Consider the following 22,367-nt stretch of genomic DNA (forward strand, 5'->3'; position numbering starts at 1 on the left):
GCCGCACATGGCTGGGGATCCTTGCTCTTCCTCGGTGCCCTTGCCATATCTGTCCCTCTTCCATATTGTTGAACCTAGTGTTTCTTTATAACTAGAAGAATATCGAGACATCTTTTCAGTCTAAAGGGGGGGGGTACCGGGCGACTTTCAACAGTTATGGAAGATGTCGCAGGGCTCTGGCAGCAGTCCACGGACAACAGCCGACCCATTCATCCGAAGACCCAGATCGCTGTGACTGGATGGTGAACAGCGATGACCGCTGTGCCAGCCACTGGGGAACATCGCTGTCTATCACCTCGTCTTCGAACTAATATTTGTGACGTGACGTGGCTTGCAGAAGAGGCAAAAAGTCGCCTGCGAGTGGCAGTGATGTGCGCTATTGTTGGGTCCAAGCTGAAGCTATGCAGATCACGCAATCGTCATTACTCATTGCATTCAGCCGGGTGATATTGCATCTCTCGAGGCGGGGAGACAGGAGCCTTCCTGGTCTTGACAGAAGAGCTATTAAAGGGCCAGTTTGTGCCCGTCGTTCTCTTCCCTCCTCAGCCCATCCCGCATCAACCCCCTGGACTTTCCAGCAACCCACCAGACTCCAGACTCACTCACCGCCACGATGAACTTCCTTCTCGTTCTCTTCCTCGGCCTCCTGCAGATTGTGTCCGCGGCCCGGTCCGGCACCTACCATGCAGGTTGGTCACCCACCAACGAATGGGTCGAGACCGACGCAAACTTTGCCAGCGAGACCGGCATTGACAGGTACCTCTACACGAGCGGCGGCTGGCCTTACGAGTACACCATCACCATCCACGTGAACGAGGTCCAGGGCACCTTCGGTAGTACCTACGTCTTCTACGAGACGACGGACGAGTACCGCCTGACGGTCTGGACAAGGGGCGACCACAGCGTGAGCTTCAACACCAACGACGACTACATCCTGCAGGTCAAGGTCATCGAGGGCTGGTATGTGTGATGGGTCCCGGAACTTCCCTGCGAGCCCGACGCTAACCAGAACCAGAATTACACGAACCAGGCACACATGAATGGCAGATTTGGGGAAGGGCCGGAGCGAGGAGGAGACTGAGCAGAGGCAATCAGGGCTGCTGGTCCAACATCGGCAGCGGGGTGGAGACTCGATTGGGAAGGGAGAGCTGCGCACTCCAAGTATTCAACATGCTCCGTTGAAAATTCTTGTTTTGGTATAGTATAATATTCTGTTAGCTCTGGGGGTCTTTACTCTCGTCGGTCGAGTTACAACTCAGATAAGTTGTACACACACAATCTCCAGCGCATCTTTCTTGTCTGTTGGGAAAGAGACCCGATGCTTCTTGACAGCCGCGTATCGAGTTCAGTAAAGAATATAGCGGGTCCTGCTTCCACACGTAGCAGTCTGAACAGTCACCTTGGGGAAAATATTTAGAAGCTCAAGACGTAGAGAATGAAGCCTACCGCTTGTATTGGTTGGAACAAGGGCTTGGCCTGATGGTGGCCTAGGATTTGGCCGTTCCATTTGTTCCATTGACTTGACCTCGGCCTGATTAACCCTATCCCTCGGTTATTCCTGTATGACTTTATATATGTATTATTTCTGCCTCATTCTATATCTATATAGCCCAACTGCTTGCGCAGCAGTATTGTAGAATCAGATCTTCATTGCATCATCTTACTAGTCGCTACCTAGATTAGTTACCAGGGTTGATATAGCTTGCCCCGCCACGCGCTCATTGTAAATGGTCCGCTGGGTCCCTTCCACACCTACTCGAGTGATCGCCAAAGCTTGGAAGAGAGAGAGACCTCACAAGGATTCACTTGCTTGTATAGCATACTTTATCCTCCGGAACACCTTCCGCTGCCATTCACCTTCGCGTGATAATGTTCCGGACGGAAATATATATCGGATTCACCTGACAGCCACCCACCGCCACCGAGTCAGAAAGAATCCAAATCCCAACAGGATGCAGCAGCCAGTCAACATTTTCGTCTCTTTCTCTCTGTTTGTTATTTTGACTTCGCATTTGCTTGACCCAGCCACATTTACACGTGATACCTATCACATGACCGTTGTCACAGCCACTGTGGCTGGTGAGGTACCGGAGCGGAGGGAAGAAAGTCCGGCGGTCCCTGTGACTGCGGGAACCCTTCCTGTCGTGTGGGTTTTGTCCCCAGCAACAATCAATCCCCCCTCGCATCCCCTTCCACCATGTCCCAACTCGTCATCTTCGACTTCGATGGCACCCTCTTCGACACCTACGAGGCCATCGAGCACTCCATCCGCCTGACCTTCCAGGAGCTGCTGCCCATCCATCCCCCCCCGTCCCCGGCCGCCATCCGCCCGCTGGTCTCCACGGGGGCGCCCCCCGGCGACACCTTCCGCGCCCTGCATCCCGACCCCGGCGCCTTCGACGAGACCCGCTGGGTGCCCCGGTACCGCGAGATCTATGCCATTCACAGCCAGGCGCGCACCCGCCCCTACCCCGCCGCCCGCCAGGTCCTGCACGCCCTGCGCGCCCAGAACCAGCCCGTCGCTATTATCAGCAACAAGGCGGCAGCTGCCGTGACGGCGGCCCTGGAGAAATCGGACCTGCTGGATTACATCCCCGAGGACTTGATCCTCGGTTATGGGGTGCCCGGTGTGGAGCGCAAACCCGATCCCTCGAGCTTCACCGACATCCTGTTGCCCCGTCTGAAGGCACACGTCGGGGCGGACTGGACCGCTGAGGGGCGCGTGCTGATGGTTGGAGACACCCTGACGGATATCCACTACGCCCGCAACATCGGGGCCCAGGTGTGCTGGTGCCGCTACGGTCAAGGCGATCAGGAGGCGTGTGAGGCCCTGCAGCCGGATTATATCATTGATGCCTTGGAGGAGGTGCTCGCGCTGGTGAAGGGACAGGCCCCGTGAAGGCCCGGGATCCCCGCCACATCCGGGACCACTAGTTGACGGATGGGATCGAGGGATGCTACGTAGACTTCCCCTATAGAGCTGGGCTGGCAGGGAGGGGATCGATGGGAGGGTTGTTCCCCCCCCGTCGATGTAGCCCGCAGACCTGAGGTCTGCGGCGGTGATGCCGTCGCCTGGACTCCAGGCCGTCTGCCCAGCAGCGTGCTGACCATTGGCTTCTAGACGCTCACGCGCATGCATCCCACAGCCCGTGCTGTGGACACCTGCTCCTCGAAGATCTCTCTTCCCATCAGCGCTCGCGGCCACCAACCCGCACCCTATCCAATGTACTCACATTTTTGGCAGCCACTGGCGTCGCTGGGAGTCTACTGGTCTTGTATGGAGAGGATTAGGGTTTGTTATTGAGGAAAGGCCCGCCCTTGGCTTTCACTGGATCGTAGCGTGCCATCGCGTACCCCGTAGAAGCACAGTATCCGGAATGATGTTCCCCCCAATACACACCAGTGGGAACAAAGACTTGCCCCGAATCTGCCCAATCAATCTCCCGGGACCCCAGATCCTCGTAGCGGTTTCTTATGCTTTGCAAATATAACATAGCAACCTCCAATTCGTGAGTGGATTAATATATAAAGACCCCCCACTGCGAATGGGTCTTCGGGATAGCCCACCAGGCAGCAGGCACATCCATCGCCTCAGCTCTATAAGGATTGATCACCCGCCCATTAATAAGACCTGACAGTGCCGGTCATGCCAGCGGGATGACAAAGACAAGATATCGACCGCGACAATAGAGAAGAAGCTCACCATTCCCATCATTTATGCCGCCATCGCCTTCGGCCTGCTGGGGGCTGCCAAAGGGCTGGACGAGGGCCTGATCGCCACCACCGTGACACTGTCCTGCCCTCCTTCGTCCGCGAGTACCAGCTCGATGCCAGCCACCTCAGCGCGGCCGACCGGGCCAACCGACTGTCCAACATCACCTCCATGGTTCACATTGGGAGCCTGCCCGGCGCGTTGCTCGCCTTCCTGTTCAACAAAGACATAAATCACCTGGACCAGGCGCGGGCTGTTGGTCAACATCTACGCATCCTCCGAATATATCGGAATTGTCATCGGAGTACGTTGAAGAGATCCGAGAGTCCAATGGCCCTACCCCGAAAGCCACGGCGGATTCCCCCGCGGTGCACAACACCGCCATCGCCGCTATCTGCATAACTGGCGTCGGATACACCTTTGGATAGAACTCAGTGCAGTATCTCCTCAATGCTGAGACCCTTCCCTCATCCGTTCGCACGCTAGACACCATGACCCGTATACTATAGCGAGATAGACAGCTAGTGATCAGTTGGATGAAAGTCTTCAGATCCACTGGAAACAAGAATGCGTGATTCTGCCAAAAAGATCAAAGTCGACCTTCATCAGGGGCTGCAGGGGACCGATTCGTAAGGGGGAGATCCATCACAGGAGGTCTGGTGCGTAGAGGGTCCCCTGCACCCCCGCCTGCGGTGATGTGGGATGCATCCCCGGCAGCCAATGACTTCTGCCTGGAAGGTGCATGGGAGATGGAAAACACGGAATCGAACCCTGCACGGTCGGCTCAAGTGAGAAAGACCGGAGGGAGGATTGTCCAGGGGGCCGCTCAGTGCAAGGGCTCGTTGGAGCAAGGACCCTAGCTAGGGGCCCCTCGCCATCCGGGCGATGACTGCCCAGGCAACGTTGGCCACGCACCCCGTCTCCCCCTGTCTATCTGAACATTTCTGGCGGATGTGATGGATGATGACAGGCTGCAGCGGGCCTCCCCCCCAGCCAAAGCTTGACTGGGAGCTGTCGCTGGACCGCAGTGGGTCCAACTGAGGGATTTTCGGAGGTCGCCGGTCATCGCGCATCCCCGTCGGTCAGCCCTACAGGGCTGAGGGGGGGTCCCTTGGTTGACCGTGATGGAGCAGATCACCACCATCCAGACCTTCTCTCGTGCGACCGGGGGGGGGGGGGGGACGAAACTTGGTCCTTGCCACCTGTGAGCAGGACCCTATCTCAGGCCAATAGAGATGAGATGGTGCCTCCGTGAATGGTTGCCCTGCAGCAATTTATGATGCAGAAGTGAGCGCAAACAAACTCCCACTCCGGCTTTTGGACCACAGCAACTGGACCAAGGATGCCTATATATTGGTGAGTGAGGATTTGAGCCCCATCAATGGCTAACGAGACCACTCCTCCACGGACGATATCCCGAACGATCATTCATCTACTGTCCCGAAGTCTGTTTCTGTCATCCAGGATGTCTGCCCCCCGTTCAGGATTCCCCGTACCGGACGTCTGTCCGCCACACACCGCCACACTATGAATCCGAACTGGGATCCATCCAAGCAGTCACTGCCGAGCAACTGCCCGTCAAACGCCTGCAACTGGCTCCGGGTGCCATCCGAGAGTCTCACTGGCATGGCGCCGACGAACCTGCCGTTCTTTCCCTTGACCACGACGGATCCGATGATTGTGAAGAAGCGGAACCCCGTCAATCCGGTGAGTGTTCTGGGGGTGTCGAGTGTAACTGGTTGTATAGTTATGTCTCCTCAACTGATATTCTTCCCGAAATGCTGACAATCGTATGCGGTAGTCAGTATCCTCTCAGGCAGTCGCATCCTCCGGTGTAGGATTGTTGTCGGATTGTAGGGCAAAACAGGAGCACGCGGAATGACACCACACGTGAGGGGGCTGACATTCCCATCACTCCCCTGAATCCCTTTGCCTGGATCGCCCCAACAATCTCACTTCAATCTGGATACAAGACCATGGCATTTGCTCGGCGGTTGGCAATCCTCCCCGGTGGTCTCGGTGGGCTGGGGTCCCACATCGGCCTGAAGCTGCGGCAACCGGGCGCCCGCCTGGCCATCCTGCCCTCCCGGAAGAGGTGGCCGATGCGGTGCTGTTTCTCTGTCAGGTACGCCGCACGCACCGTGCATGGCTGGATGCTGTTGGACAGTTCTGACCCCCGACCCGACAAAACAGGATTCCAGCAGGATGATCAACGGAGCGGATCTCCGGGTGGACAGGGGGTTCACCATCCGGTAGAGAATCGGTTGAGACTGGAGGCTCTGGAGGCTTGGTGACCGGGAGGAGGGAGGAGCATCCAGGACCGAGGCATCTGAGAGTGAATAATCAGGGAATCAATCGCAGTGACTGGCCCCACCCCGTCTCGGGATTGGAGTCTTTCTGGTATTCCAAGCCGCGCAAATCATAGTAATCACCCTGTGCACAAGCCTGTCTCCACGGACCATCGACTGTGTCGACGGCAGACAGAGGCTCAATCCCTGGAAGTGGGAAGTGGGGGTTCGCGCGTACTTGCCCTTCTCCGGATAGTTCGTGGGTGTAGAGGACAAGAGAGCACACGAACCCTGGCTGTGCTGCCTTTTCTACTCACTACTCGCAGCCTTGTCTGTCATGCATGGGATACGATTCATGACTCTCCCAATTTCCATTCTCCTGGGATGCGAAGTGGTTGTCGGATCGGAAGTGGCAATGGCAGCAATCTCTCGTCGGATCCGCTGCCCACGCGACACGACACCACCGGCCCCGAAGGATCACAAGTTGCCACAGATAGATAGATTGACGGGCCTGGCTGCCGATGTCGCAGTCTTTTTTTCTTCGCTTCGATCCCTTCTTCTTCTTCTTCTTCTTCTTCTTCTTCCCTCATGCTCGTGCTCCTCGCGGATTCAAGATCGAGCAGATGAAGCCCGGACAGTCCGGAATGTCCCCCTGGATTCCTCAAATAGCACAACGAACGACCAGACCTGGTTCGAACCATGGTCGCCTCTCTCATGGTGCTGAGCCGGCGTGGGTGCTCGACCCGCCCGGAATGCTCCTCCGGGCTGCTGCATCAGGTCTGTCATCCATGCAGCTATCGATCATATGCCCATCGCCCATGGATGGCACTGCTACAGCCTTTCACTCGATGTCCGAGGGCACACAGCAACCCTCCCGGTAGCCCGGCTCTCCTTCGAGAGATTGTCCCTCACAAGCGAATGGGCCCTGCATCCTCTGTTGTTTCCCCTCAAGTTTCGGGTCTCGTCTTCCCAGCCCCTGCAAACCCCTGCAAACCCCTGCAAACCCCGGGTGATTCATGATGATTCATGATACAGGCGGTCAAACTCCACCGGGCCGGGTCAAGGGGGATCTGGATCGGGAGACACACCTGGTCTCGACAGCCGTGTTCCATGGGATTCTCGAACCACGGTCCTGCGCATAATAGATAATAATCTCTTGGCTTCGACGGGCCGTGCTTGACTGGTCACTAGCGGTGGGAGATAAGATTTGGGGAGGGGTGAAACCCTGGGTCGCCTAGGCTTGCCCGTCTGGTGTGCTCCCGGCCGCTATACAGGCCTGGACTAGTCGCGCGGACGACGCCCGAGCCGGCGAGGCCATCCTGTCCCATCCTGTTCTGCCCCCAGCCAGTCCGATGCGATGGGATGGATCTCTTGACTCAAAATCCCCTCCAGTTCTGTACCGCGACGAGTCCGTCCCCTGCATCGAGTCAGCCTTGGGACTCCGATCTGGCTCCCAGTCCACTCTCCAGGCTCAGGCCGGCCGGGCAGAGTTTTCCGTTCGCCGTGGTTAAGGTTTGGCGCTCCGATGCTAGCAGCAGCCCTAGAGTCCATCCAGTCTAGCCGCGGTTGCACCGGAATTAATCGCGCAGGCATGCGTCAGACCCGTTGTCCTGTTGCTTTGTTCTTCCTTCCCCCCTGGCTGGTCTCTTTGTTGGCCAATCTCCTTAGATAACTAATTGTTAGAGAGATAACCAACTAGCAAGCAGATCCCGCTCGTCAGGCAGCCACCGCTCGAGCCATCGCTATCTCTGCCATCATCACCACCCCTTTCCTCGTTGGTGGCCACCACTGCCAGCCTCCATGGTCTCTCCGACTCTCTCTGCCTGTCTGCCCTATACCTTGACGTCGAGGCGTAGAAGTAGCCTAAAGCAGTCGAAGCTTTCGCGAAGCAGCGGACCCGGTCTGCTTTTGGATGGATCGCCGTGATCGGCCCAGCAGCCACGTGTGAGATGGGGACATGGCTTCACAATAACCCCCCCCCCCCCCTCTCCTCTCCTCCCCAGACGCTCGAGCGCATGTGCGAAATCTCCTGTTTCAGCGCCGAGTGGGCCCGGTGCGCCGCGGACCACAGTCTATCTCCTACTAGACTACGGAGGAGATAGATACCCTGGCTCTGGGAATCCGCGGGCCTGCGCCATTGCATTCGGCGCCGAGGCCACTGCTACTGGGCAGCTCTTACAGGGGCCCATGGCCGGCCGGTCAGCCTCCATAGTGCCGTGTTATATTTTGGTCCACCCCGCCGGGGTGGCGTTGGGCTCCTGGCCCGTTATCTCCATCTCCATCTCGACCCAGCATCCCCTGCGAGCGCAGGTGGTGTAAGAAAAGGAGGCGCTCGGCCTGCTTTTCTTCCTCGCACCCTCGGTCCCTCGTGCTGCAATCGGACCAGCTCTTCGCCCGACCTGCAGCAGGCCGGCGCTTCTTGGCGAACATGTCGTCCAATGTGAACACGTGGGTGTGGTTGGCGGTGGTGCTGCTGATCAGTAGGTGATCATCGCCCGGACCGCAACGGGGATCGGATGCTAACAACCCTTGGGCGCGCAGCCATCCTGCGCTATGTCTCGCGCGCGATGCAGATGGGCGTCTCCCGAACCCTGCAGATCGAGGACATGGTCATGGCAGGGACGGTGGTACGCATCCTCCTTTGGTGCTGTGCGGGCGAACGCTCCCTTGGACTGATCAACGACGCCAGATCTTCTACATCCTGCTCACCGTTTTCCTCATCGAGGTGGCCAAGCACGGCACCAACGAGATCCCCCCCGACCAGTTCGGCGACATTGACCCGTCCTCCATCCCGGACCGCATCACGGGCAGCAAGCTGGTCATCGTGGTGGAACAAATGTGGCTGGCGACCATCTGGGGGTGCAAGGCGTGCCTGCTGCTGCTCTACTCGACCATGACGTGAGGGATCCATCCATCCATCCTGTGTCTGCCCTATATGCCGCTAACCCGCCGCCAGGTCGGGTCTCTCCCAGCATCGCGCCGTCCGCATCATCGGGGCCTTCTGCGCCTTCAGCTTCGTCCTCATCGAGGTCCTCTTCTTCGCCGCCTGGTGCCGCCCCTTTTCGGCCTACTGGTCGGTGCCCCCCAAGAACCTGCAGTGCTCCGTCTACCGCGACCACCTCATCCTGGTGCTGTCCCTGAACATCCTCACCGACGTGCTGATTATGGCCATCCCGCTGCCTTTGCTCTTCAAGGCGAGGCTGACCCTGCTGAAGAAGGTCACCCTGCTGGGGGTCTTCTCGCTGGGGGCCTTCGTCATCCTGTGCTCCATCCTGTCCAAGTACTACTCGCTGTCCGAGCCCTACGGCGAGCAGTGGGTCGACTGGTACGTGCGCGAGGCGGCGACGGCGGTGATCGTGGCCAACATCCCGCAGACGTGGACCCTCTTCCGGCGCGTGTTCAACTGGCGGGCCTTCCTGGCCCACTCGTCGCACGACCGCAGCTACGGGGGCAAGTACACCAGCCGGCTGGACAGCTCGACGATGCATCTGTCGCGCTTCCGCGGCGGGGACCAGTCGCAGCTGCGTTCCACCATCGACCGCACCGAGTCCGGCGAGCACATCGCCCCGGAGCAGCCGCTGGAGATCTGGGAGCATCGTCAGTTCCACGTCACCAACGAGCCCGAGCCGGAGCTGCGGCCGACCCACAGTCTCAGCGACGGCAGCAGGGCCAGCCTGGAGTACGACCCGTCCGGGTTCCCCTCCCACCAGTCCAAGACCGTGGTGACCACGGCCACTCCCTGAGGGCGTGCCGACCTTTTTTTTTTTTTTTTTTTTTTTTTTTTGGCATCGTCCAGACATGTGAAGGCTAAAACCTATATCGTTGTAATACTTTCATCCCTTGAGAATTTGGCTATAGAGCTATAGACCGTGTGCTGTGTTGCGGATCCGGATCGTGATCGGACGACGAAGGAGCCCTAAGCGACCATCCCGGCAGTCAATGGCAGCCAATGCGACAGATCTTCATCCCCCAGACCAATGCACCTGTTTCGACATCAGTTGCCTTCGGACGACGGGGAAACCGTGAGTCATCGCGTGTCATGAAATATCTATTTGAGCGTAAAGAGTCAAAAGCCCCGACTGTAAGCGAATACATAGACCTGCCAACTTCTAGAAACATTGTTTCCTGCAGGAAATAACACTCATGATATTAGTTTACTCTACTGTGTGTCAAAATGGACTTTGGGCCGATATATATCTTTGGACACGTGCACTCGGAAATACATCACGAGTATCACATGTGCCACTTGAGGAACACTTGAATTTGTCACCAAAGTGGAAGTACTTTATCATGCCGACAGCCGGGACTGCACGATCTCTTAGGATGGATGGATGAGGAGGTGTCCTACACCACATCACGGGCAATTGGTTCGAGACCACAAGACCAAGACAAGAAGACACAATCACACCTGACTGGCTGATTAGCGCCCCACCCAAGCCAACCCCGCCAATGGAGTCACAGAAAAGAGATAGATTACCCCAGTGACGGCGCTGACGGGATAAGGCTAGCGGTTGCTGCAGCTGCAGGGGCCGGGGACCGTTTGCCCCAAGAGGAAAGGCGGGATAGCCTCGCCCTCCCCACGGGCCATCGTTAGTATCTATCGCCGCTCCTCCGACATGGCTCACCAAAGGCTCCCTCGGGGACCGTGGGTGTCGAGGATTCAGACATAAAAGGCGTGCTGAGCCCCCCGTCAAATCTACTCCTTTCCAGCATCACAACCGGATTTTCCGGCCTTCATCATGACAGAACCAAAGTCCCCCCTCGGCCTGCAAGGCAAAGTCGCCATTGTCACCGGATCCGGCAAGACAAGAGGCATCGGCGCTGCCATTGCCAGTCTTCTGGCCCAGCACGGTGTCTCCGTGGTCATCAGCTACGTCTCGCCGTCGACGGCCGTCTCCGCCGCCGGCGTGGCGGAACGCATCACCACGGCAGGCGGGAAAGCCCTGGTCGTGCAAGCGGACATCTCCCGTCCGGACGAGGCACGCAGCCTCGTGGACCAGACCGTTGCGGCGTTTGGCAAGGTCGACATCCTCGGTAGGCTGAGACGGTTCCTCGCCCTCCTGACAGACGTCAGGCTAACCGTGCAGTCAACAATGCCGGCACCGGCTCCCCCGGCCCCGTGCTCAGCGCCAGCCCGGAATCCATGGCCACCACGTTCGCCGTCAACGTCTTCGGACCCGTGTACCTGATGCAGGCGGCCGTGCCGCACATGCCGCCGCACAGTCGCGTCGTCAATATCGGGTCGGTGGCGTCCAAGCTGGGGATCTCAGGGTCGCCCCTCTACGGCGCCTCCAAGGCGGCGATGGACGCATTGACCTTCGCCATGGCGATGGAGGTATGATATGTCCTGCCGGATAGAGCTTATGAGAGGATGCTGACAGGTCTAGCTGGGTCGCAACCACGGCGGCATCACCATCAACACCGTTTCCCCCGGTCCGGTAGACACGGATGGCCTGCCCCCGCAGGTGGCGGAGAAGGTGCACCGGGCGATGATCCCCATGACCCGCGTCGAGGAGCGCACGGGCACGGTGGAGGATGTCGCGGACGTAGTGCTGCTGCTGTGCGCGGAGCAGAGTCGGTGGATCTCCGGACAGGTGATCTCGGTCAGTGGGGGGATCGTGGGTGGTTGAGCAAGACTCTGGTTCGGAGAAAGGGTTTGGCATGATTTGATTATGTACATAGGTCTGCGAAGAGCTGGAAATCGCGTTGTCTTTGAGCGCCAAGTGCTTCCACCCACAGAATGTTCTGGACTAGGTCCATGGCTTGGACACCATCGATGTCTAGCCTGCCCATCACGTCTTGGGTCTCCGTAGCATAATGGCCCGCCGTGGGTGTGGAGTCCGAGAGGGCTGATACTGTGACAAGCGCCCACAGGTAGAGTTTCAGACAGGAGACATCGTACTCCGCCGGGTATATATGGGAGACAAGAGTCGAGAATTTGTGGTGCAGGCAGTCCCATTCGTGGGACAGGAAGAGGAAGATGTCCCGTTTGAGGGCCGCCAGGAGGAGAAGCAGGGCGAGGCGGATCGCTTCCCGCAGAAGCTGGATGCTGCTGGCGTCACAGATCGGCTCGGACGGACGGGACATGGACAAGAGGAAATGAGTGGCCGGACCGAAGAGTTCGATGACGGTGGTGTTGTTCTCGTGTCTCCAGATTGGCTCGGATACGTAGATCTCGTTGACGGATGTGCCGATACAAGACGCATGCTCGAAGACCGTGACTATATCATCAAATGCTTGCTCACGCGGGGTGATGTCCTCCAGCAGGGATTTCAAGGTGGGTGTCATCGAGCTAGAGGAGGAGGAGGAGAGACCGATGTCTGTCGGTCTGGATAGCCGCGGGCAGGAGTCGTCCACCACACTTCCGGTGATGTCCAGCCTGGTGGATCCCTGATTAGCCACATATATATATAGACGGGTACTGGGAGGAAGAACGTACCAAACTGCGAACATTACGACGTGCGCGCTGAGACCCTGGTATCCCCCACGCAGCCGGATGACCCGCTCCAGGCCGCGGATGTGGGTGTTCCAGCGATCCACCGTGCCCACGTACAGCTGCCCGGGCGCTTAGCTGACGCAGTTCAGAAGAAGGACGGAGGAACCCACATCGTGACAGACCAACCCCAGGATGGTGGTGATGACGCCCTCACTCAGGCTATCTCGGACGTCAGTCAGCCGCCGCGACACCTGCTGGACACATGTGGCGTAGTAGGCCAGGCACTCGGTGCTCGTCTCGTAGCGGTAGGCGTGCGCCCGCCGGGTCTGATCCTGGAACATGGCGGCGTTGGCCAGGGCCACCAGCACGGCACTGGCATCCGTCAGGGCCATGGAGAACCAGACGGTGCGGAAGGGGCGGAAGACGTAGTCGGTGTCGCTGGCCACTGGGGGGGTCATGGGAGTCAGTTTGCGGGTCCGCACATACGGGGTGGTGGACGTACTGAAATGCAGGAGCTGCAGGGCGCGATGGTCGAGCTGGGTGGGATAGAAGGTGGTGTTGGAGGGATCCAGAGAGGCCGGGATGCCGGGTGGTCTACGAGTGTCCATCGTGGGATGATGGGCTGGGGATGTCAGGGCCAGGGCCCAGGTACGTGGCCGCGGTTGAGTCCGCCGCGACCGGCCGATCTCCCGCATGACGCGGCGGCGGATGGTGCGCTGCGTGGCGACGGACTTGATGTCCTTGGGGTGGGCGATGTTGACGAAGACGAGGCCATCTTCCTCGGGGGGTGAGGATGAGGGGGGCATTCCTGCTGGGGAATGCGGTGGTGGTGGAGACTAAAGAGTGGTGAAACAGAGAGATTTTTTTGGGACGGACGGGGGAGATCGAAGGATCCGCTAGCCCCGGAACAGCATAGTGGCCTCGCAGAGATGCTGGAGTCCAATATCAGATATCAGATATCAGACATCAGACATCAGACCTCAGACCTCAGAACTCGATGGATCCCAACAACCCCGGGAAGAAAGGGGACTCCCCGCCCGCCATCGTCCACGACTGGCTCCCTGGGCTGGGATCAAACGCTGGCCACAGATCTCCCGACAACAAGGCTTCCGAGGGGAGATTCCCCACGGCCGACGGGTGGCCCCAACACAGCGAGCACTCGGAAGGGTCGTGTCGGTCGTCCTCCGACCATCCCGACAGATGGGTGACCCGATCGGTTTCCCAGGGACATTCCTCCGTGATCATCTCGGTCAGCATGCGCAGGATGTCTTTGTTGACGACGATGGCGTGGATTCTCGGCATTTGGGACAGGATCGGATCCCCGTCGCCGATCGGTCTCCGGTGTTGGGGACGGTCGGAAGGGGGGGAATGGACGGGGATGGCATCCGCCAAATGATCGAACATGTCCCGAAGCGGTTCGGCTGGAGTCCATCGTTCCGACAGGACAGCCAGGATCACTGAACAGGTGCGTATGGCAGTGCCCACCTTGAGCGGTGGGAAGGCCGTGGACCGGTGCGATGGGGGCGTCACCCAGAGGCAATACAGCAGCGTGATGCCGATACCAAACTGGCTTAACAACTACCGTGTCGTCGGGTCAGCATATACTGTAGGGCATGTTCGAGCAGCGGGGGATCTTACCCCCGGCCACAGTTGGGCTGTCTGGCGGCTTTTGAGGTACCCCCAGAACGTCAACACGATGTCGGTGCAGGCTTGCAGGCAGCGGTGCGCCACCAAGTCACACATGTTCGCCTGGGTGGGTCGGTACAGGAGGAGAATGGTGTAGTTGTACAGCATCCCCACCCACCCCTCGCTGGTGTATCCCGCCGACCGGGGATCACTATGCGGCTGGAGCTGGGCCTTCCACTGGTCGAGAACCTCCACCATGTGGAGACGCCAGGCGTGGCATCCGGCGAAGCGCTGATCGTAGTCGGCCCGCATCATGACGCGGAGGATGCGAGACTGGATTCGTCGCCCGCGGATCAGATGCAGGGCGGAGGACACTTGGGTCCGTCGCGGCGTCGATGCGTCCGGTTCGAAGCGATCGCTCCGTGTCGTCCAGGCCGTCAGTTCCTCGTCGTTCATGTTGGCGAATGGCTGGTAGTTCACGGATCAGCTCCAGATCACTACCCGGGAGGGGAGCCCTACCTCGACTTGAATATCGTCATCCACCAGACTACAGGGAACATGGTAGACCCAGCTGACCAAACGATCGATGGCATAGGCGGACCAGAAGACCCGACGGCGAATCTGCATCTCCAGGAGGGAGCAGGCGGTGCGTTCGGGCATGGCGCGGTGCAACTGTGCGATGACGCAGCAGCGCATGGCGGCGGAGATCATGGTCAGGACGGTCTGGGAGGAGGGCGAGTGCAGCGCGTGCAGAGTGCACAGGAGGTATGCCTGGGCATGGCGGACGGGATCCAGGCAGGCGAAGACGGTGTCCAGGGACGACAGAGACGACGCATACAGGGCCTGCGAGCGTGAGCCGGGGTTCCAACGCGTCTCGAAGCGCGCTCCTACCTGGGAGGTCTTCATATCATCCGGCGAGACCCGGGGGGCGATGAGAAGACTGACGGCAAAGGCCTGGATGGAACCGTGAGTCCGGAGTCCGTCGTCCGTGATCTGTCCAGTCGTTTCCGAGGACGGAGACGTACCATCTTGACGAAAAATGCCTTCCATCGGTCTCCGGCCGGCAAGGGCACCCCCTCCGCGCGGGATGCCTTCCACGCGCCGTACCAGGCGACGAAGGTCTCCTCGTGCAGGAAGGGGTATCGGGGATTGACCCGCTGGAGAAAGATCTGGACCAGATGATCCTGGGTGTGGGGGGGGATGTCGGGCACGTCGCCCCCGGAGGAGGCATCCGGGGACGGCAGAGGAAGGGATGGGAGGATCCCGAGAGAGGGAGTCCTCGGGAACGGGGCTGGGGGAGACGAGTGTATCGTCTCAATGACCGGATCAGACCCCTGCCGGGCTTCCAGCTCCTGGATGCGCTCCTCCAGGGCGCGGGCGTACCTGGACGGGTCAGCGGTGAGGTTGCCAGATAGGGAGGGCGGCGGACTCGGGATTGACGCTGCTCTTGCGGGAGGACCGCTGGCTCGGCACGCAGGTGGCCTGGGCCTGGACACAGTTGGTGCACGGCCGAGGATGGCTGCACTGCGTGGGGGGTCAGTTTGTCGCGTGGTGTTTGTTTCCGTTTCCTGAGAGGGGGTCAGGACGTACTCGCTGCTTACGGACGCGACAGCGGCGACAGGCGAGACGGGACGGGGTGTTCATGCTGAGGCCATCTATCTCGATCTATCTCGATCTATCCCGATCTATCCCGGATGGTGTTGCAGGATCGATGTTGGAGGCGACGCGATGGAGACAGGGTTTGTCCCGCGGCCAATCGGGTGCTTTATTGAAAAAGAGCCCCCGGGGTCTGATTGGCCCGGTGCATGTATGATCACGTGGTCCCGTCTCCACCCGGTGTTGTTCATGCCTGAGGCTACCAGGTCGGTTGTCTGCGGGCGGCGGGGAATATCGGATGTCTCCATGATAGATTATACGACAAGAACCGGGGATGAGGTGACACCTTTCGATACTCAACATGGACCCCAAGACCAGCCAGAACCCTCGACCGACATACAGCGTGTGGACTCAGGAGCAGGTGTCGCACACCTGTGGCTACTTAAAAAGGCGGCCAATTTGTAAGATACGCAAAGCATGCAGGCAACGGAGATTGAAGATGCTGCAGTAAGAAGATACAATACAAAGACACGATCTTCTGCGACCATCCGTGTAAGGATTGCCTGCGGAGTGCGTGAGTGGGCAAGCCCGAGAAATACGAAATGCTCAATAAACCTGTCGCCGAGATTCTCATGACCAGACAATGCGAGAACCTATTTCCTGCCCAGGGTGGAAGTGCTCTTGAGCTGGGTTTCCAGAGACGTCAGCTCCTGCTCGCCCACCACCGGATCAACCTCGCCCACTACGGTCGAAACCCCATAGTCAAACAACATAGCACCATTGTCGGTGATGAGGAAATTGTATTTGAGGAGAGCTCCATGCACAATGCCATGGCGATGCAGCAGCTGAACCGTCTCCCGGCATTCCGCGAGGTTCTGGATGCCCGGCGTGACCCCGTCCAGCTTCTCCAGCAGAAAGCCGATTGTGCGAGCCTTGGACTCCTCGTAGACAAACCCGACGAACTTGGGGGCCATCGGAAACCGCGATGCAGCCAGGGCAGCATAGACCGACACCTCTGGCTGGATAAAGCGAAGTTCGTAATCGAAGCGTGCCACCTTCATGATCCACGACTTCTGGCCGTACTCGACCTCCCACAGGGTTTCGCCGATCCGATTCACCCAGGTCAGATCGAGTAGGTTGTAGAACGGCGCAACAGGAAGGTCCGGACGCTCGAGGTCCAGGCCATGCGGGACAAACTCGTCGGGGGTACATTCGATCCCGGAGGGGCCTCGACGAACGGTGAGGGTATCCCATTGCTCGTCCCACTTGGGTTTTATTTAGAGCACTCGCAGTTCGTCGTGGCGGACGTCAGGGGGGAGAAGCTCTCTGTCCAGCACGCAGACGTACACGACCCGTCTCTGTCGCCGAATGCGGTAGCTGAAGTCATCATAGATGTCGAGGGATAGAACTTCCTCGTCTGAGTGGGGGAATGGGCTTCCAACGGCGTGAGTCATCTCTGAGTTGATGGGGGAGCTGGGGCGCGCAGAAGAGGTCGACATGAGGGGGATGAAGTCTGTTGCTTGTGAGGTGGATGGAAGGAAGATGCTTTGGGGACCGAGGTGGGTGTGTCTAGTTGGTTAAATACCCCCAGCCCTGCTATCACTGCCCTCTGACCTCAGGGCTGGTTTGCTGTCACTCGCAGCCCACAGGTGAAAGAGATATCAGGGCACTCAGTGACTCTGGCTGTAGAGAGACATTGTGAATATGCCTCAGCACTGGCCGTCTTTGTTTGGAACCCCCCCCATTCTCCTTCACATCTCATAGAGCTCCTTGAACCGACTCCCATCTTGGGCCAACAAGTCCTGCGGAGCCCCCGACTCCACCACCTGTCCGCCATGAAGCACCACCACCCGGTCGAAGTCGACGATGGTGTTGAGGCGATGGGCCACCGCAATGATGGTGCAGCCGTGGAACTCCTCGCGGATTACGGCCTGTAGCAGCTCGTCCGTTTTGACGTCGACACTAAACCAACCAGTCAGTCATCGAGGCATTCCTCTGTCCCTTCTGGGCCCATCCATCCAACTAACTTACCTCGCGGACACCTCGTCCAGGACCACAATCCGGCTCTTTCGCAGCAGACTCCGGGCCAGACAGAACAGCTGCCGTTGGCCGTGGCTCAGGAACTCGGCATCCATCCGCATATTCAGGCCGCCCTTTTCTTCGATGACGGGCCAGATCTGGCATTTCCGCAACGCCTCGATCAGGGCCGCGTCGTCCTGCGTGGTCGCGCCCCACGGATCGAGATTGAACCGCACGGTCTCGGTGGACACCCAGTAGGTCTCCTGGGAGATGGCGTTGAGTCGCTGTCGGAGCACGTTGCGTGGGACCTGGGCCAGGTCCTGGCCATCGATTGTGATCGAACCGCCCCGGTATTCCAACAGGTGGAACAACGAGGCCAGAAGGGACGATTTGCCACTGCCCGAGCGGCCGCAGATGCCGATCTTCTCCCCAGGGCGAATGTTGAGCGTGATGTCTTGCAGCACGGGGTCGGAGGACCCGCTATAGCTTGCCGTTACATGGCTGATCTCGACGGCACCCTCGGCGGGCCAGTCGGTCGATGGCTCGACGACTTCTCGGGGCTTGTTTTCGCTGTCGGTGTGGGCGACGAAGTCTCGCACGCGGGCGATGGCCCCGATGGAGGTTTCAGTCAAGCTCCAGACCTGGATCAGCTCGGACAGGTTCTCGTTGAAGCTCATGACGTTCAGCAAGCCCAGCCCGACGAGGGCCGGGTCCACGAGGTCGGGCAGGTCCGCGATCGTCATCATCAGGATCGTGCCCAGGGCGGCCACAAGGAGATTGAGCACCAGCCCCAACCAGGTCTGGATGCAGCGCAGAAGATACAGGGGCCGCTGGCTCTGGTCCAGCAGAGATGCGTTCCGCGCACCGAACGGCTCCTCCCACCCAAAGGCTCGGACGCTGACCAGCCCGGACAGGGTTTCCTGGAAGTGGGTGTACAGAGGGGCTTTGTAGGCGAGGTTGAGCTGGCGGATCTGGCGGGAGGTCTGGAGATAGAACCGCTGGACAGCGATGAGGGCCGCGATGACGAAGGGGATGGTGGTGATCAGGTACGAGCTGGTCGCGGCCATGATGGCACCCCCGATGAAAAACAGGGCGAGTTGCAGCATTGTCCCGATCAGCACGCCTGGCAACTCGTTGTCGATCACCGTGAGGTCCTCGCTGAACCGGTTCAGGGTGGTCCCCGAGTCCGTGACGGTGAAGAAGGCCAGGGGGGCTCGCAGGACCGTGTCGAGAAGCTGGCGGTGCATCCCGTTCGATACCCGGGGGATGATGTCCAGGAACAATCCCCAGACGAGCGCCATGAGGGAGATCAATGAGACGACACTGGTGATGCTCAGGGCGATGATGAATCGGGTGTTCGAGGAGATGGTGGTCCCGTCCGGGTCCGTGAAGTATTCTATCAGCAGCCCGGGGGCCTTGATGGATGTGACATACACGAGACTCCATAGAGCAGCCAGCCCCATGGGACCCCAGCCGGCCGTGGAGAAATAGTGCTGAAAGGTGTGCCAGTCCCCTCCCTGTTTGATGGCAGACTTCTTGGGATCCTCCTCGATCTCGGTGACCTCGGTAGTGGACTGTTTGGTGGCTTCGTCTCCCGGGGTGGGAAGATCGTCACTGCCCACTGTGTCTTTGAAGTTGACTGCCAGACCGGAAACATAGCCAGTGTTTGCCCGGAGGCTTTCATATGTTCCCTGCTCGGAAATGCGTCCATCCTCCGACAGCACCACGATCCAATCGGCATAGGCCAGGCGCGCCACGGCATGGGTGACGAGCACAACGCTGGTGCCCTGACGTCGCCAGGGGCCCGCTTGACTGAAGAGGGCGCGGAAGATCTGCTCCTCAGTGTCGGCATCGAGCCCACTGAACACATCGTCCAGGAGCAGCAGTTCTTTCCGGGCAAAGACCGCCCTCGCGAGGGCGAGTCGCAGCTTCTGGCCGCCGCTGAGCGCGATACCCTTGGATCCCACCACCGTCTGGTCGCGCCTGGGCAAGCTGTCCAAGTCCTCGCGCAGGCCACAGGCGTCGATGACGGCCTGGTAGAGCGCTTCATCGGCAGGGGACTCGCCGCAGATCCCAGCTCTGATGGTCGTATTGAGCATCCACGGCTCTTGGTCGGCGAAGCCCATCGACGGGGTCGACAGGGTGACGGATCCGGTGGCGTATGGAGTCTCGCCCAGGATGCCCTTGAGCAGCGTGCTCTTGCCACCGCCCGTGGGCCCGATGACCATCACCACCGACCCGCGTGGGACGGACAGGTTCACGTTGCGCAGGACAGGCTCGTCGACGGTCCACCCGAACGAGCAGTCCTGCAGGGTCAGGATGTCGGAGGACTGCCCTTCTTCGGGCACCCGCAGAGCCCGACGATCCTCACGCGAGGGGGTGAGGAGGAAGGTTTGGATGCGCGTAAAGCACGCCAGAGATGCCGCTAGGCCTGGCAGCTCCTGGAACAACAGCATCAACGGCGGTTCGAGGAGCTGCAGGATGGAGAGGATCGAGAAGGCCGTCGACACCCGCAGGCGCGTGGCCCCCGCGGTGGCGTGGATGATGTAGACGGCCAAGGTCGCGAGGGGGGCGGCGATGCTGGTGATATTCTGGAAGACGACCTGGAAGACGATGAGCGATCGGATCTTGCGGGCGACGACATTCTCGCGCACGCGCAGGCCGTGGGTCAGATCGCCCACGACGTCGGACAGTCCCAGCAGGCGGATGCTGCGGATGGCGCCCAGCATCGCCGCGGTGGAGGCGATGCGCGCCCCGATGGCCTCCACCCAGACGGTCTGGAACCGGGGGAAGAGCCGGGTGCACACCGTCATGGCGGCGACGGCGCACGCGAAGCAGACGCCCGGGGCGATGAAGCCGGCGCCGAGTTGGGTGTACAGCAGATAGAGGGCGACGGAGACCTCGATGACGGCGGTCCAGGCAGTGTGCAGGGAGCGAAACGCGACGGTGATGCGCTCGACGTCGGTCGACATCAGGGTCAGGGCGGCCCTCTCCTGCCCGGCGGTGCTGCTCAAGGCGAGGGTCTTCCGATAGATCAGGGACACCAGGCCCCCGCGCAGACTGACGATGAAGCGGGTCATGCGATACCCCGAGGATGCCCCGAGGAGGGCCAGTCCGGCATACACGAGGGCATACGCGGCGACCAGGCGAGATCCCCGCGTCCCAAAGTCCGTATCCTGGTCGGTGACATAGTCGATGGTCTGTCGGATCAGGACCGGTTGCACGAACTTGAATCCGACGAGGAGGACCTGGGGGAGACCCGCCGCGACGAAACGCCATCTCAGAACGGAGAAGACGACCTGCAGGAGGCTATACGCGTGGGGCTCGTCGTGGCGGAGCCAGCTCTGCTGGAATTGCTGCCCAGCCGTGCGGATGATAGGGAATCCTCCAGGGGATCGAGGTCGTCCACCCCCAGGTCGTTCGAGTAGCCTCTCCCGAGAAGTGGATTGATCCACCAGAGTGTAGCTCTGCTGTATGGACCACTGGTGGCCTCGGGGGACAGATGGCGGTATTCTGCGAGCAGAAGGTGCCGTTTGGACGAGGCCTCCGAGAAGATGAGGCCGACCTTGAGAGCCACCGCCACGAGACCAACGGTCGCGATGACTTCTGCTGGGGTGTCCCGAAAAAGGGGCATCTGAGCGCGAAACAGATCGAGGGGAGTGGTCACCACGAGGTAGAGGGCAATGATAGCAGACGGGGCGACCGACCGGGTGTGTTCGTAGCTGGATAGGGCCAGGAGGGCATTGGCGGCCAGGAAGTCGAAGGCTGCCGCGAGCACAGAGGCCTTCGCCGCCGAATCGATGGCCGCAAGTACCAGAATGGCAAGTCGTAGGACCACCAGGAGGGCCAGGAGGGCCACCCTGACGGGGGATCGGTGGGTCGGGCTGACCTTGACCGATCGACCCTTCAAAAGAGCGATTCGAACCCCTGATGCGATCAGGAAGAGGCTGGCTGGTGCAATGGCGAAGACGATCTCCTGCAGCCAGGTGGGATGGTCCCAGCGGGGACCGAAAAATCGGAGTAGATCATCCATGTGTAGGGTGGGGGGTGGGGGGGGGGGAATGGCAGGAAGAAACGAAACTGGTCGTCGAAAGGCAGAGAATGAGGGCTTCCGGGGCGGTTAAATATGTTGGCCTGGAGGGTGGATTGGCGGGTGCCTGATGCTGATGGGCTGGAGGCTCCAAGATAACAACAGCCTGGATTCAAGATGACGAGAGCACAATCGCCATCCAGCCGCAGGATGGCACCAGTGACAGCGCCAGTCTGACCGTCTGACCGTCTGACCGTCTGACCGACCGACCGAGCCTCCAGGGGCTATCTATCCATCCATCCAGCTAGGGCAGACTTCAGGCAGGGTCTCGGCCCGGGTCCACATGGGCGGCGCACGGATCCATCTCTCGCAAGTCTCGCGAATAGACAACTCTAGATAGTCGCTCAGTCTCCGGAATCAGCAGAGTCTGGAGGCCTACCCTTCTTGCAGTTTAATTATTCCTGGGGCCTGGTGGACCGCCAAATACCGTCGGCATAACAGGCGATTGGAATCATCACCCGGTGCAGAATATAGATCAACCCTCAGACTGGGCCAGCCACACCCCATAAATCACGTGTCATTTTCTGTTCCTGGATCGGATATCTTGCCAGCCAATGTGTAGAAAAGGGCCTTAGTATCTGTCAGAAAAGACATGGTGGA

The 22,367-nt window shown here is 59.6% G+C and overlaps 8 protein-coding genes across 8 annotated transcripts; 5 read left to right on the forward strand and 3 right to left on the reverse strand.

The window, feature by feature from the left end:
* Window positions 1–558: 558 nt before the first annotated feature.
* Window positions 559–1,040, forward strand: BO70DRAFT_426985 (uncharacterized protein; the record flags this gene model as incomplete). The annotated part of the gene is made up of 2 exons (XM_025547846.1): window positions 559–960; window positions 1,031–1,040. Exons 1-2 carry the CDS (start codon window positions 614–616, stop codon window positions 1,038–1,040), a joined length of 357 nt encoding a protein of 118 aa, XP_025401675.1. The 5' UTR covers window positions 559–613.
* A 1,141-nt stretch (window positions 1,041–2,181) lies between these two features.
* On the forward strand, window positions 2,182–3,283 carry BO70DRAFT_359642 (HAD family hydrolase). Its single transcript, XM_025542578.1, has one exon. The coding sequence runs from the start codon at window positions 2,198–2,200 to the stop codon at window positions 2,897–2,899; it is 702 nt and encodes a 233-aa protein (XP_025401676.1). The 5' UTR covers window positions 2,182–2,197; the 3' UTR covers window positions 2,900–3,283.
* A 1,956-nt stretch (window positions 3,284–5,239) lies between these two features.
* Window positions 5,240–6,006, forward strand: BO70DRAFT_393863 (uncharacterized protein; the record flags this gene model as incomplete). The annotated part of the gene is made up of 3 exons (XM_025546412.1): window positions 5,240–5,419; window positions 5,514–5,546; window positions 5,686–6,006. 3 exons carry the CDS (start codon window positions 5,240–5,242, stop codon window positions 6,004–6,006), a joined length of 534 nt encoding a protein of 177 aa, XP_025401677.1.
* A 2,422-nt stretch (window positions 6,007–8,428) lies between these two features.
* Window positions 8,429–9,743, forward strand: BO70DRAFT_426987 (UbiD family decarboxylase; the record flags this gene model as incomplete). Its single annotated transcript, XM_025547847.1, has 4 exons — window positions 8,429–8,480; window positions 8,542–8,627; window positions 8,690–8,898; window positions 8,957–9,743. 4 exons carry the CDS (start codon window positions 8,429–8,431, stop codon window positions 9,741–9,743), a joined length of 1,134 nt encoding a protein of 377 aa, XP_025401678.1.
* Window positions 9,744–10,739: 996 nt separating this feature from the next.
* On the forward strand, window positions 10,740–11,754 carry BO70DRAFT_350552 (SDR family NAD(P)-dependent oxidoreductase; the record flags this gene model as incomplete). Its single annotated transcript, XM_025541699.1, has 4 exons — window positions 10,740–11,034; window positions 11,088–11,335; window positions 11,388–11,603; window positions 11,683–11,754. The coding sequence occupies 4 exons, from the start codon at window positions 10,740–10,742 to the stop codon at window positions 11,752–11,754; spliced, it is 831 nt and encodes a 276-aa protein (XP_025401679.1).
* A 1,669-nt stretch (window positions 11,755–13,423) lies between these two features.
* Window positions 13,424–15,706, reverse strand: BO70DRAFT_385409 (fungal specific transcription factor domain-containing protein; the record flags this gene model as incomplete). The annotated part of the gene is made up of 6 exons (XM_025545733.1): window positions 13,424–14,014; window positions 14,075–14,530; window positions 14,582–15,016; window positions 15,088–15,445; window positions 15,492–15,550; window positions 15,653–15,706. The coding sequence occupies 6 exons, from the start codon at window positions 15,704–15,706 to the stop codon at window positions 13,424–13,426; spliced, it is 1,953 nt and encodes a 650-aa protein (XP_025401680.1).
* A 605-nt stretch (window positions 15,707–16,311) lies between these two features.
* Window positions 16,312–17,157, reverse strand: BO70DRAFT_393868 (uncharacterized protein; the record flags this gene model as incomplete). The annotated part of the gene is made up of 2 exons (XM_025546413.1): window positions 16,312–16,923; window positions 16,966–17,157. The coding sequence occupies 2 exons, from the start codon at window positions 17,155–17,157 to the stop codon at window positions 16,312–16,314; spliced, it is 804 nt and encodes a 267-aa protein (XP_025401681.1).
* Window positions 17,158–17,409: 252 nt separating this feature from the next.
* On the reverse strand, window positions 17,410–21,710 carry BO70DRAFT_286736 (P-loop containing nucleoside triphosphate hydrolase protein; the record flags this gene model as incomplete). Its single annotated transcript, XM_025539210.1, has 3 exons — window positions 17,410–17,620; window positions 17,690–21,021; window positions 21,087–21,710. The coding sequence occupies 3 exons, from the start codon at window positions 21,708–21,710 to the stop codon at window positions 17,410–17,412; spliced, it is 4,167 nt and encodes a 1,388-aa protein (XP_025401682.1).
* Window positions 21,711–22,367: the final 657 nt, after the last annotated feature.

Source organism: Aspergillus heteromorphus (assembly GCF_003184545.1).
Source record: "Aspergillus heteromorphus CBS 117.55 chromosome Unknown BO70scaffold_5, whole genome shotgun sequence".
NCBI classification, from domain to species: domain Eukaryota; kingdom Fungi; phylum Ascomycota; class Eurotiomycetes; order Eurotiales; family Aspergillaceae; genus Aspergillus; species Aspergillus heteromorphus.

Bases quoted from the DNA above. Each gene is read 5' to 3' on its own strand.
- BO70DRAFT_359642 (XM_025542578.1), top strand. From the start codon at position 2,198: ATGTCCCAACTCGTCATCTTCGACTTCGATGGCACCCTCTTCGACACC.